Source organism: Salminus brasiliensis, chromosome 9 (assembly GCF_030463535.1).
Source record: "Salminus brasiliensis chromosome 9, fSalBra1.hap2, whole genome shotgun sequence".
In the NCBI taxonomy this organism is placed as follows: Eukaryota; Metazoa; Chordata; class Actinopteri; order Characiformes; family Bryconidae; genus Salminus; species Salminus brasiliensis.
The window spans coordinates 28998356-29012808 of NC_132886.1; the positions used below are offsets into that span (position 1 = coordinate 28998356).

At 40.4% G+C, this 14453-nt stretch overlaps 1 protein-coding gene across 1 annotated transcript in view; it reads right to left on the reverse strand.

Annotated features, from left to right (window-relative positions):
* The window catches only part of LOC140562465 (macrophage mannose receptor 1-like), a 31501-nt gene that overhangs the window by 13353 nt on the left and 3695 nt on the right, over nucleotides 1–14453 (reverse strand). Inside the window, exons 5-19 of the mRNA XM_072688132.1 lie at nucleotides 12653–12766; nucleotides 12375–12512; nucleotides 12104–12283; nucleotides 11752–11909; nucleotides 11143–11259; nucleotides 10894–11009; nucleotides 10031–10179; nucleotides 9726–9925; nucleotides 9394–9512; nucleotides 7370–7442; nucleotides 7107–7266; nucleotides 4351–4386; nucleotides 3172–3338; nucleotides 1636–1697; nucleotides 1430–1530 (exon numbers count right to left, since the gene is read on the reverse strand). Coding sequence (XP_072544233.1) covers nucleotides 1430–1530; nucleotides 1636–1697; nucleotides 3172–3338; nucleotides 4351–4386; nucleotides 7107–7266; nucleotides 7370–7442; nucleotides 9394–9512; nucleotides 9726–9925; nucleotides 10031–10179; nucleotides 10894–11009; nucleotides 11143–11259; nucleotides 11752–11909; nucleotides 12104–12283; nucleotides 12375–12512; nucleotides 12653–12766 — 1890 coding nt within the window. The remainder of the gene's footprint in view (nucleotides 1–1429; nucleotides 1531–1635; nucleotides 1698–3171; nucleotides 3339–4350; nucleotides 4387–7106; nucleotides 7267–7369; nucleotides 7443–9393; nucleotides 9513–9725; nucleotides 9926–10030; nucleotides 10180–10893; nucleotides 11010–11142; nucleotides 11260–11751; nucleotides 11910–12103; nucleotides 12284–12374; nucleotides 12513–12652; nucleotides 12767–14453) is intronic.

Sequence of the window (14453 nt, forward strand, 5' to 3'; positions counted from 1 at the left end):
TTCTATTTACATCCCGCTCTGTAAATAGGGGGCGGGGTCAGCAGAGGCTTTGGACATGCGCAGTTCATTTGCAGGGTGGTTCATCCGCTGCTGAGGACAGTGCTATTCGCCTCAGAATCTTCAAAAGGCTCCAATAACACCAGAAAAAGTCCCTAGATTTGTCGCTAGTCGCTTTTTTAAAGGGGGTATGAAAAGTCACTAAATATAGCGACAAAGTCGTTGTGATCGTCAACAAAGAGATGGAGGAAAAAATCTGCCTTGAAGAATCTGACAATGATGGCATCGGAAAGCTGATATTTCTCCTATTTAGAAACTAACAGTACTTTAAGAACAATCTCCACATGTGTACATTAGAGCAATTAGACATTAAATCTAGTAATTCAACTATTTCTTTTTTAAGAATATCAACTATTCTTAGAATTACTGAAGAATATTGAAGAATTGGCCTTTTTGAAACAAATAACAATGAGTTAAAACTAAGTAGTAAGCTTTAAAAAGGACATCTAATAATAATTTTGTGAATTCTGCCCCAGGTTTTCTCGCCCTTGGACTCCTACTCAAATGGCTCTCAACATACTGCTCTAACTACTGCTTAAAACACTGGCTTTGGCACCTTAACAGAGAGCCATTAGGTGTATTTGCTCTGCCCTATTCTACACAGATCCTAAAATTAACATTATAAGTGAAAAATAATAGACCAGATTGGAATGGCACTGTCAGGCCTTGTGTATGTTATTCAGCAGGGTCACATGAAATGCTGCTTGAAACAGTGGCATATTTTACGACATTTTTCAAAACACAGGATGTTACTCATGTGTCTAAATTCCTCTCAGGGATATAAAGAATGTACATTTTTGACCCACATAAGTGACAAATGCTTTGCTGCCAATTAGGCATCTGACAAATTAGGATTGCCTGGTCTTGTTTGTCAACCAGGAAAGAGGAATAACACCTAAAATGGAGCTTAAATTGTCCATCATTTATATCAAACATTCAACAAAGGACTACTGATATCTGCAACACTTCTGATGATGGCCTGATTGAAACAATCTCATAATGAACCTCTCCTGCATGTCTCAATAATTGATTGAGCTTGCTTTGCTAATGCTTTACACTTTGGAAGTTAGTCTGTGTTGTTTGTTTGAAGTCATGTCGCCTAGTTCCGGTCTTAAGGTCTGGGCTATGAGGTAATTTGGAGAAAATACTGAGATGATATGTTATTCTGTACAATTTGAGCAATCAAACCAATAGCAAATTACATTCCCAGACCTCCTCCCAGACTAATCCAGCCTCGATACATCTCACAAAACCATATTCTGCATATTCAGCTTTCCATGCGCACCATTACTTATGGCTATCACTGTGATAAATTGTGAAGGTTCAATTCTGGATGGATATGTTATTGCTTCCACTGTGATAACGTCCTTACCTTGAGGCCAAGTCATCGCTACACACTGCTCCTCGTTGTACAAAAAGGTCGGTTCGTTTTGTTCCCATGCCTGGAATACCACTGATGATCCATCCATCCACCTGGCCAAAGGAAATGTGTACAATGTCATGTTTTTTTTTTAAGAAAATGTTTCAAATGTGCTTGTGAAGGCAGGTTCAGTAGAGTTGTGCATTCTCTCAACTTACGAAAGCGACTTGTCCAGATCAATATACATTCCAATGTAAAAATAACGCTGTTTTTCTTTAATCTGTAACACAAAGTAAGCAGTACGTACCATTAATTTAAGCTCATAACATCCCTACAGTGCCCCTTATTCATCAACGCTGAGTACAAGTAAGCTGAGTCCTCTGCACACCATCAGGCCCCTGCAACTTATCCAGAATGCAGCAGCACGGGTCGTCTTCAATGTTCCTAAGTTCAGCCATGTCACTCCACTGCTGCATTCTCTCTTCACTGGCTTCCTGTAGCTGCTTCCCGCATCAGATTCAAAACCCTCACGCTGGCCTACAAAGCCCAGAACGGACCAGCCCCTCCATACTTGATGGCAATGGTCAAAAGCCGATCCGCACCTAGAGTCCTTCCAGCTTCAAGTACGGCTCGGCTCGACCTGCCATCCCTCAAAATCCACGAAAGACGAGCGTCCAGGCTTTTTTTTGTCCTGGCACCAAAGTGGTGGAACGAGCTTTCCCTGGGTGTCTGAACGGCAGAGTCGCTCGCTGTCTTCAAACACAGACTGAAGACCCTCCTCTTCTGAGAGTACTTGGACGAATAGCACAGCACTAGGGTCACCTTATTGACTTGTGTTTAGTAGTGTCTAAACTTAGAGGTATCTTTGAGCTATTAGTCTATTCTAACTAACTAAGGTTTTTCTTGGGTAAATAGCAAAGCACTTTTGTGAGTTGCTCTGGATAAGAGCGTCTGCTAAATGCCTTAAATGTAAATGTAAATGAGTCACATCTGATCCTAAACACTCATTTTACCTACTGTTTTGCTATTTATCAGTTAAGGCTTATTATACACTAACTACAGGGACTTCTGTACAAACTGGTGGGGCTATTCTTTGCTAATAGAAGTCTGTAATAAACACTTTCAGCCCACTGGCGGACCATAGGTGGTTTAAGGGGTTACGATTTGGCATGTCTGTATAATCAAAGTCATGTGTGGTGGCAGTGCATGTGAATTTGAAGGTTAAAATGTGAGGTGAAAAACATGCCAAATGTGTAAATTGTGGTTAAATAATCAGAATTATTAGAAACATGCTATAAATAATAACAACAGAATTAAAGGCTTTCTTGTACTGAAGTAGATGGGCTTCTATGTTCACACAGATACGAACAAATGCTAAGATCTGCTTGCTGTGCATCTGCTTTCAGTCGCTTTCAGCCAGGTGTGTGAATTGCATTATGGGTACAGCATGTGAAATCTCGCAGCCTCATTTTCTTTCTGGACCTTATTTATCAAAGCTGCACGAAAGCAGGAAACCCTTTGGAAACTTTTAAAAACCCTATTTCTCAACTAGCAGGACTGCTGCAGCACCGATTGTTTGTTGTGACACATTTTCAGTGTCGACGGCATCGACTACGGCAACTAATCGATCCACCCTAACCTACGTGTTAGCACGTATGTATGAACACTGTGTAGCAAACGTCTATGATTATGTGCCTTAAATGTTATTAAAATGTTATTAAAGACCAAAGGGCTCCTTTTATCAATGGCCTTACCTGATGCCACAGGAACAGCCTTTCCTCTTCATCGTTAATGATCACAAGCTCACCATGCCTGTGCTTACAGAAGCTCCGTGCTTTCACCATGGGGACAGAATTCTCATTATAGATGTAATACTGATTGCCCTTGAAAATGATCCAGCCGTCGTCAGTTGTATTGTACGCTGTGAAAGTACAGAAAAGCATGAAGTCACGGGTAGAAAAAGCAAAAAGGAACGTGGGATGTGTGCTAGCAAAACAAAAAGTGGTTCTGCCTCTCTCACCAAGCCAAATTGTTGATAGTTTAATTTTACATGGATCTGAATTTGGTGGGCAAGAGAAAAATCTGTTATGAATAATTAGAAGGTCTAAAATATCTTTTAAAGAGAGTAAGTAGCAAGATTTTGAGTAAAAGTGCAAGCCGAAGGTGGACAATGTAGCACATGATTTACCTGGAAACTGTATTTTAAACCTTTGCATAGTTTAATATACTGAGAGTTTGATAATACTGTAAAATGCTGTAAAATGAGCCAATTCCAAAACCTCATAACTGTTCTGTATCATCCCAAAGTAACAGACATCCATCTGACTAGCAAACGCCTTACAAGACTACTTCTGGAGAATGCGGAAGCGAGGCAAAAGCTAGGCTACACCGAACGAAGCATGCCTTTACGCAATTGTTTTGTGCATGGAAGCCTCTGGAGCAGCTGAAAAACTCAGCCTAGGCCAACCGAAATGAGCCGGGGTGCAGCTATGTGGTGCACAGGTGCCTCTGGAGCTGCCGAGGAAGCTAAGAGCAAACACTAGGCGGATCAAAGCGAGCCCTGATTCCTCTGGAGGCCCCAACACACTAGGCTGGCAATTCATCCACAATCCATCAGAGGTTTTTATTCTGAGAGAAAATAACAGGGCTGTACAAGGGCATTTTTTCACCCCAACCAAAGTTACACATTTACTATAAATATATCATATATATATAGAATAATTTCAAATGCATGTCTTCTTTGGCACCTTTAAAAAATTAATAAATTTTTGGCTTTAGATATTTTTAAGAATAATGTCTACCTCTATCTATCTTAAGTTAAGTGTTTAATTTCAATAATATAGGAAAGTACAACTTGTCCAAAAGTTCAAAGAAAGATATGAAAACAAAGTATTAAGCAGTGAAATTTCTTAAATAGAAACGAAGAAACTTACTTCTGCTTTTGATGGTTACTTCTTTTGGAGTCACACCTAAAAAGAGAAGTCAGAAGAGGGATTGTCTGTATTTAGTCCATTTACTTACACATTACATTTGGGGACTTTGTCCCACGGACAGAGATCTCGCCTGACATCCATTAAACCAGTCCACAATGTTTTGTTATTGTAGAATGATTACATCACAGGATTTTAGCCTGATTTTTATCGCACCGACAAATTCTCTGAAAAAACTGAAAGCAAATATTCAGGTCAGGAACAGTAGGTGTGAAAGGCCCAAAGGATGGTGTGAAAGTAAGGTGTGAATGATCTGGTAGTGTTTGAGAGGTCTCAATCTTTAGCCTCATCTAGTCCTGGAGTGATTGGTGGACTTTCAAGGTTCATCTTCTTCCTCTATTGTTTAATGGCCTCTGGATCTGGCCTGTAATTTGGACCAAACTGAAGAGGCCTGAACTAATGAAGGTATTTGGGAAAGCACCTTAAGTGTAAAGTGTAAGGGTAAACTTTTGTAAAGACTTCCAGTAAGTGTCGGCTGTCACAAAGGCTGTTTTTTCAATTATGATGGCATTTCATCTCAAAAAGTGTAGTGACAGCTGATGCTTGCTGAGAGAAATGTTTGTGTAGGTTTGTCAGTTGTCATGAAAGACTTTTGTATGCGTATTTAGCCTCATAAGCTGTAGTTCATTCTCAACTCTTCAGTAAATTGTTTCCAGAAAGTCAGTAAAAGACTGGCATGAAGGCTGTGTTGAGACATGGTGGGTCTGATGCAATTAAAATGAACCCTGGTGCGATCGCTCTGTTAGTGCAGTTCGAACCCCGTAACCCCGGTAATTCCTCTCAGCATACCTGCTTTGCTGCATGAGCTCAGTCAGACCAGTGCACAGCCTGGTTAAGAGAACTCTGTTGGAGATGGACACTCATAAATCACTTAGATAAGCTTTTTCTGTCGAGCTCAAGTTCTCCAACTCGCACATGTGCAAAACACCAAACGTATATGCACTGATATATACGGAACCCCATTACAAATCAAACCTATTAACCCAACATACCACAGTTCTGTTCTCCAGATCTACATCATGACATCGACCCAGAAAACCTCTGAGCCTCAAATCTGAGAGCATAAAGTCGAGTGAATAGTGTGAGGAGTGTTTTCCACTGTTTTCTGGCTCATTTAGTAGACTGGCTCATCCAGGTTTGCTTGCTTTCCCTATAACTTTGCATGTCACTAAATTAGCAAATCCAGTGGGCTTGGTTTTTTTTGCCCACCTATTTTCAGAGCGTGAGTTCACCATTCAGTGAGCTCCCATACAGCTGGATTCCAGCTGTTTCTGCAAATAGCAGCAATTCATTAGATTATTTTCTTTAGCTTTCAGCAGTCTGTGGAATAAGAGCTCTGAATTGCCCTTCTGAATCTACAGTACAGTCAATTGCACAACAGTTCCTTCTCGTTTTTGTGCTTCAGCGGCAATCACACTGAATGCTAATGCTGCAACTCAGTGGGCGTGGCCTCAGTGATTTCCGTCACCTCTAAAATTATGTGCATACCCTCTATTGCATAACATTTTGAGATGAATGAAGAATCCAAGTTAATGGCACATTTTGCACATTTTCTCCCCAATAGGTTCATTTCAACAAAGACAAAGAAACTGTGCTCCAAAACATGCAGAAATAATATCATATTAATAGTGATCTCCTGTAGAGGATGTGTGCTTTTACATTGACACACAAATCATGAAACATCCAAACATTTGTATATGACTTTATATAAATGGATCTATATATTTGTATATATATATATATATATATATATATATATATATATATATTTTTTTTTTTTTTTTTTTTTTTTGGGGGGGGGGTGTTACACTATTTATTTATTTATTTATTTATTTATGTTCATTAGCACTTTCAACTCCTTGCACTTTACTGATGTTTACAGATGTTTGCATTGATAGGACCGCATGCAATTCTGTTGTCAATGTATAACGACAATACAGCTTCTACTCTATTCTGTTCTAGATTTACATTTACATTTATGGCATTTAGCTGATGCTCTTATCCAGAGCGACCTACAAGGTTACTTATATTACAGAGGTGGGCCAATGTAGTGTTCGGAGTCTTGCCCAAGGACTTTTATTGGTGTAGCACAGCATAGTCACCCAGACCAGGAATCAAACCCCAGTCTCCCACATGGTGTGGTAGCTCTCTGATGATCAACCAAAGCTGGCAGTGCTACAGACTACGTTCTAGTAATTTTCTGATGGAGCCGGTCCACCCCGTTGTGGAACCCTGACCATTCTTCAAAAGCCATTCCAACATAAAATTGGATCTCATCTGGACACATTGAGGACGCATTGTAGTGACGAGTGCATTGTAAGTCCGAATACTATCCAGATCTAAGGCATGAGAGTCTGAATGCTAAATGCACCGAAACTAAAATGCAACAACAACTGATTTTCTGCTTCAGCCAGACCAAGGAAATCAAATCACAGACATAATTGCAGCCTGTATTTTCTATGTTTTTGCAATGTTTGTGACCCTGTTTTAGGATTCTTAGAGATGGAGATAACGCTTATTGTAGTGCTGGCTGATACTAAATACTGTTCATAATGTTTTCAACGTGTGTCCATAGCATAAATAATGGCAATTTTTGACTGATGACACAGGCTGATGTACAAGCCCTAAACGTTGCCCTGCAGTGGTGCTTCAGAAATGTTCACTCAAGCTCACCAAATAAACAGTTTTACATATTGTACCTTTTTGAATCTCACAAAACCAGTCTTGTCTGTCTTCACACTGCAAGTCACTCCATCGTCCAAAATCATTGCTGATCCAATGACTATCAGTAGTTGCAGCACATTTTTCCATGTTGTTTAAATTGTTGGGTTCCCCATCATCCCAGATTTCATAGGAGGACTGAGAGAGAAGAAACCAACGTTGAATTATGTCACCACACTGCTCACATAAGCCCACTAACAATCATTTCAGAAGAGCTGATTACTCTTCAAACCAGACTCACAGAGGAACCGTCGCTCCATGTGTAACCAACCGAGGGGTCCTGGATGCTGTAGCCAATCCAAGCGATTGGTATACTGTAAAAAAAAATAAAAAATTGTGAATGCTTTAAACTCCTAGGTGGATTACTGCCTAACATGTAATCTGATTTTCCTAATAAACCTTCAGTACAGCCCAGTGAAGCAGTCGGGAGCCATTTTGGTCTATTCCTCTGTTTTCGCCCATGTGCATTAGTGCATCTTCTGCCTGATTTACCTAGAGTTACCATACGTCCTCTCTTTCCTGAAAATGTTTTGTTTTCCCAAAAATGCTCTTTTTGGGATCTCAGAAGGGGCAGTGGTGGCTGAAGGGGCAGTGGTGGCTGAAGGGGCAGTGGTGGCTCAGCGGTTAGAGCGCCGGGATATCGATAACAGGGTTGTGGGTTCGATTCCCGGGCTCGGCAAGCTGCCACTGTTGGGCCCTTGAACAAGGCCCTTTACCCTCTCTGCTCCCCGGGCGCTGGAGTTGGCTGCCCACCGCTCTGGGTGTGTGTGTGTACTCACTGCCCCTAACACATGTGTGCATGTGAGTGTGTGTTCACTACCAGATAGGTTAAATGCGGAGGACACATTTCGCTGTACAGTGTACAGTGACAAATACGTGCACCTTTTAAAATGCGTCTGGGATTTCACACTGATTTCATCTCAGTTTTTGCTTCTACAGTTGCAACTAATTTTATTTATTGTGGTTTTGGATCTGTAACCCACTCTCCAAGCTAACCCTTGCTTAGCTAGCTAGCTTTGCATGTTTGGAGGATAAATCCTCATATCTCAGAGAACAGTCGAGTGAATGTTCTTAGACTTGTTTTTGACTGGTTTCAGGTACATTTAGTCAACTGGTTAATCCAGGTTTGCTTGCATTCTCTTTTCCCATGCTTTTTATCCCCCCCCCCTTTTTTTTTTTGAGTGTAACATCACTAATCAGTGAGCTCCCACAGCACCACCACTCTAACTTTCAGAAATGCACATGGGGAAATGAGCCTTTTAGGCAGCGGACTAAACAGACACAGAACAGAAATATGATACATGTCATATTTCTAAAAATATTGTCCTCGTTTTGAGATACTGTCAACATTTTAAATACAGCAATATGCATTATTACTGTTATTCTGATCCAGCCCTAGTAGATGTGTGTACATATATATATATATATATATATATATATATATATATATATATATATATATATATATATATATATATATATATATATTTATATGGTCTTGTACAAAGTTTGTAAAAAGTTCCCAAGTTAACCAAATATTCTGAAAGGTTCTAAAGAACTGTATTGATGATTCACACACATTATTGAGAGTTATTGCCTGTCGGACACACCAAGAGAACTGAACAGCGTCCTTTGAAATAGGGAATTTTTTTATGGTAACTGACTATTTTATTTATGTATTCCTCAAGGGAATAAAACAAAAGAGTGTATCCTGCTTCTGTTGGAGTAACTGTCTCTAATGTCCAGGGAAAGCTTTCTTGTACATTTTGATCACATTCTACTGGCAATACTTCTCTACAGGGACTAAACAAGCTGTGTGTGTGTGTGTGTGTGTGTGTGTGTGTGTGTGTGTGTGTGTGTGTGTGTGTGTGTACGTCTGTGCCTTTGCACATGTGTCTCAGCAATGACTGCAACTTAAAGTAGCTGAATGCATTCATTAGAAGGGGTGTCCACAAACATTTGGCCTTATAGTGTAACATAACTGAACTGTTATTTGGATTGCAGCTAATTTATTATGTTCACTTTAACTGTTTTTTGTAGGGAAGTCTGTAAATTTTACGTTCTCCAATTGGCCAAACTTTCCTGCACTATGCTGCACTATGTCGTCACATTCAAACAGCTGCTTCCATCTTGTTCACTTTTTTATGTTACTAATCAATGATGAGTTTTTATAATAAAAATAATAATAATAATAATAATAATAATAATAATAATAATAATAATAGAGTACATGATTGTATTTAGATTCATTCATTGTAATCTTACAAGTGGTGCTCTTCAAAATAAGAAGGGCCATGGATGCTGAGCAGATCACCCCCAAGTTCTCTGCAGTAGTCCAGAGCCTCAAACCACGTCTTCTTTGCTCCTCGTTCTGCATTAAACAACTTCAGCAAAGAGAACCAGCAACAAGTAAGACAAATGACCAATTTCCATTCATTCACCATATTGTTCGCTTGCAGTTGTTTAGTCACAATACTTTAACACTTCAATTTCAGCTGTTCTCCAAGTTCTGTTCTTTCTCCACAACGACTGATACTGATACTGCACACCCTTGACAGCAATTCAGGATTCACAGCTCATTAATTCATCAGAAATACCTTAAAACAGAAATCTCTGTCTGGCACTGGATTCCAGCCTTCACTACAGCTGGGAGCAGGAGTGATTGGTGGGGCAGGAGTTGTGGTCGCCCCCTCAGCTCTCTGCTTGCAGATGTATTTCTCTGCATTAGTGCAGCTTAGTACATCCCATAAGCCAGCAAGTATTCCCGTGGTAATGGCAACGCAACCTTGCTTCCCCCCTGGATTTGTAAGACAGCAGTGAGGGAACACATTTCTAGGTTCATTTCTCTGCTTTATAAAAACATAATTTCATAAGAACAACACATTGTATCACTATGACTTACCTGGCATTCCAGCATTAAAGTGTGTGAACAAAACCTTGTTAGTGGTTGTCCATTCAAAAACATGCAGGTCCTCTTCGTTAGACAGTCCAATCCAGTAGTGCTTATCTGGTCCTGCCCCAATTAGACTGACCAGAAAGGCATTTTCAACCCTGAAATGAACAGAAAAATAAACAGAATCAGAGATACATGAAGAACGATTTAGCTAACTACCCAGTTGTGTTGCAGTTAATCAATTCCTCCATTCCGAGACCCTGAAGGAACAATTTATTAAGAAAAGAAATTCAACACCCAATCCTCCTGAGAAAGAAAGTGATTCGATATTTTCTTTCAACAGCTGGGGTTAACCCTCCCCTCTGGAATGATGGTGCTCCAATACTTTTGTCACACCAATGCTCCAAAAATCTAGCAGACCTGTACAGCAGAGACAGTTAATCCAACAAAAGCAAAATAAAGTCTTTTTAAAACCCTTGATTTCAAAAGAAACAACGAATGAGCAGATAAGGGTGTAGGCATATACAAGATAAAGGTGTCGGCGTATACAAGATAAGGGTGTAGGCGCAGACTGAAAACAGAACTCAACAGTCTGTATTAGTATGTCCAGGCAAACGTCCCTAAACATGAACTGATGAAAAAGGCCAGTGGTATCACAGGACTGAGTCTGGACTAACAGGAAGTGTTGACAGAGCACTGGTCTGGCTGTCTGTCAAACCAAGTTATGTGCATTAACTCTAGCAGCATCATGGTTTCTGCAGGAGACCATCACTCACTTTAACATTACTTCTCAAATATGTTAAAACAAATGCATTTCCATCCATTTATTGTCTGTTTCACACTGCCATTCCAATGAAACACAGACTTCTGACCTGTTTGTAATGTCAGCCAAATAAGAACCAGTTTCTTCACACGTCTGCTTGGCCTCTTCAAAGGTTTTAGTCTCTGATCCTGCTAGATAGCAGTGGGAGTCAAACCTGATCCAACCCTAAAATAGCCAGAAACAAAAATGAGGTAGCTATTAATGGAACATACATGCCTATAAAACAACATTCCAATAGAAAAAATATCCATCAGCAAACCGTAGTAGGACTAACAAATACATTTAGAAGAATACGTACAGGTTTGCAGCCTGGACTTGTAACAACAGTGTCGCTAGTGGATGGATTTGTGTGTTTTTTCTTCTTGCAGATGAATCCATACTTATTCTGACAGATTTGATCAGCCCACTTTCCCTCCTAGAATAGAAACACAACAACGTGCTGACAACATGGACCCTAGACTTAACTTTAGACAGTATCTGTAGAGTAGCCTAAACAGAATTTAGGTTTTAGTATTGAGAAGAATAAAAAGAAAAAGAGGAAGAAGTAAAAGAAGAAGAAGAAGAAGCAGAATGGTTTAGGTTCATAGTGCTGGGAAACCATAATAAGGCCATTATAGTGTTTGAGGATGGAAGGAGTCTCCCAAAATTACAGACATCGTTGTGGGCAGTTAATTAGGCTAGTTCAGACCATGGTATTGTTTACATGTGAATGACAACCATGTAGGAAAATGTTGCGACTAAGGTGGAGCATGTAAATTATGAAAGAACAGTGGGCCGAGAACGGAACCGCAGTGGGTTATTTGTGTTGCTGTTTAAGGATTAGCTGTTGTAGGTAGGTAAGACTAATGCCTTGTGGGGCTTGTCATGTGGGAGGCAAAAGCTATAATAATGAGAACTGTTACGTTACCTCTCCTCTCATTGAAACACAGTGCTCCTTTGGGTCAGCATTGTGGCTCGGCTCATTCTTATCCCACAAGGCAAACGGGACATGAGAGTCATCACTCCACTCAAATAGCATTGAAGTCTTGAGGTCATTAAAACCGATCCACAGCTCATCTGTCTTTGCTGGGAAAGTTGGAAGAGACAACCATTACAAAAGATGTGAGCTACTTTTGAATATTACATTCCAGATGCAATTTCAGGTGGATATTCAAGTCTTCAGAAAGTCCAGGCATGCAGAGCAAGCCTGCTACTTACAGCAGTGTTTAATTTGAATCCATCATCAATTTTTATGAAGTAGCAAGTGCACTGGAACTCACTGTATCCAAGCTGTGAGATGGTGAAGCTTTGCTCTTCTACACTGAGAACGCTCAGCAGATCTCCACCTTCATGCCAACAGGCATGTCTTGCCTCCAGCCAAGTTGTCTTTGTGCGATTGAGTAAGTAGCAGTGTCCTGAGTAAGGGATCCACGGGCTGTAGCAGGAACCTGTGTGCACAACTGGACAACAGTGGACATAAAACACCATTGAAATCCCTGGTAAAACATACATGATGTCAAGAGGGTTTTATGAAGAAGACACACTGATTACCTGGTGGAACAGTGGGAGTGGGGAGGCCTTTTTGGCAGATATATCCGTGTCTCTCAGAACAAACAGCAGTGGACCATTCAGAGCCATAAAGCTGACTCAGCACTCCACAGCTGTGGCCTGGTAGAGAAGACGGTTGTCCTTTTCCAAGGAAAAACGAGTTAATTAAAGAGACCACAGATCAAACACATTAAAACAAAATGGATAGAAATAGTATAAAATGATGTGGACATTTTGGACATTTTATATTTGATGTATTAAAATGTTCATTAAAAACTCACCACCGAGCCATTTCAGATAACGTAAAGGTTGTCCATTGACCCACCGCCATCCACTTGAAGTATCTAAACTGTTCAGCCCTGTCCACAAGACTGGACCTGTCTTCTGAGTCAACCCTAGGTGTTTGTCAGAAGGTAAATTTGATGATTTTGCCATTTGATCATGATATGTTAATTAATACTTTAGTAAATTAAAATAGATCTAATGTTAATTATAATTATATTTTCTTTTTTTTATCATATATCAATTGGGAACTATGTACAAAAGCATTGCTCAGAATAAACAGGAAATGAATCCCAAACACACATCTAAATACAGAAACAATGTTATAGTTGTAAAAGTATGTATATTAAAGTATCATTCTGCAAGTTCTAGGTTTTCATGACTTCCATTATGGCATGGTAGTTTCATAGCACACTAAGCAATTCATATTCTTATATATTTCTATCCAAATCCCCACACACAATCGCAACACAAAAGCCACAATAGCCCAGTGTCACGCATGGCCTAGAGGGGTATAAAGCCCCACATAACTCAGCTGTGAAGCAGTGGAACTGTGGAACTGCGTTCTCTGCAATGATGAAGCTCCACCCAATACTTTTGGGACATATTGGGGATGAGCTGGGGTGCTGATCATTCTATATCGTGACCTCACCAACACTGTTGTTGCTGAATGCAATCAGATCTTCAATGCAATGCTTCAGAATCTAGTAGAAAGCCTTCCCTTACCCTTCCCTACCACAGACACAGGACGAAACCTTTTTTCATGAGCATTATCGATGTCATTTCTTTGGCTCTGTCAATCTGGCTATGTCAACACTAACCTGTACTGTTAGCTATGTGTTAGCAAGTGGTCCCTTAAACCAATCACATCTGTTTAAAGCGCCATTTTGTAGGTCTTGTGACAGTGAGCGGAGAAGGCAACAAACTTACATAATATCTAGAGGCTTTGGAAAGCAATAGAAAGCAATAAAACTAACAATAGAGAAAGTTGAAGCAAAGTGAAAGGATACCACCCCACAACAAACCCAACAAGCATGTCAGGGACCTGTCATCTACTAACAAAACTATTAAATCCACCAAATCATCATGACTGGACCACAAACAGTTGCAATGCTATCATGGCTGCCTTCAACCTGTGCATCCCCCACCATGTGTGAACACACACATACACACCAGTGAAACGCACACAGTAGACAGTGTGGACACATGCCCCGAGCGGTGGGCAGCCTTTGCTGGAAGGGCCTTGTAAAGGGCCCAACAGTGACAGCAAGCCGAACCCGGGTATTGAAACCACAACCCTGTCAATAGCCCAGAGCTCTAATTGCTGAGCCACCACTGCCCCACAAGTGCATCATTGCAGTCCTAAAGTGAAGAACCCTGTCAGAGTGGTTACTAGAGTAGCCAATCCAAAACAATGTATAGACATAATGTTAGCATTATCTACCTTCAAAGACAAATCACAATCATACCATTTCACCTATTAAAGGAGGTGAATGATAAGAGAATAGTCTGAGTTGTCTACAAAACAGCCTTGACCACATAATATCTCCAAAATGGTACCGAACACAAAGTACTTTCAGTTTTGTCATCTGTGAAAGACCAGTTAGCACGGCCCCACCTCCTTAAACACCACAGCTATGCCTCAGTCCAGTGTTTAACCAACTAACCTTACCGAATGTAACCTTACTGTAACTAACTGTAATCAATGGCAGGACAGCTATAATCACCATTTGAGTTGGACTCAAAACAGAGTGGGTCTCAAGGGCCTTGCTCAAGTGCCCATCAGTGGCAGCTTGCCGA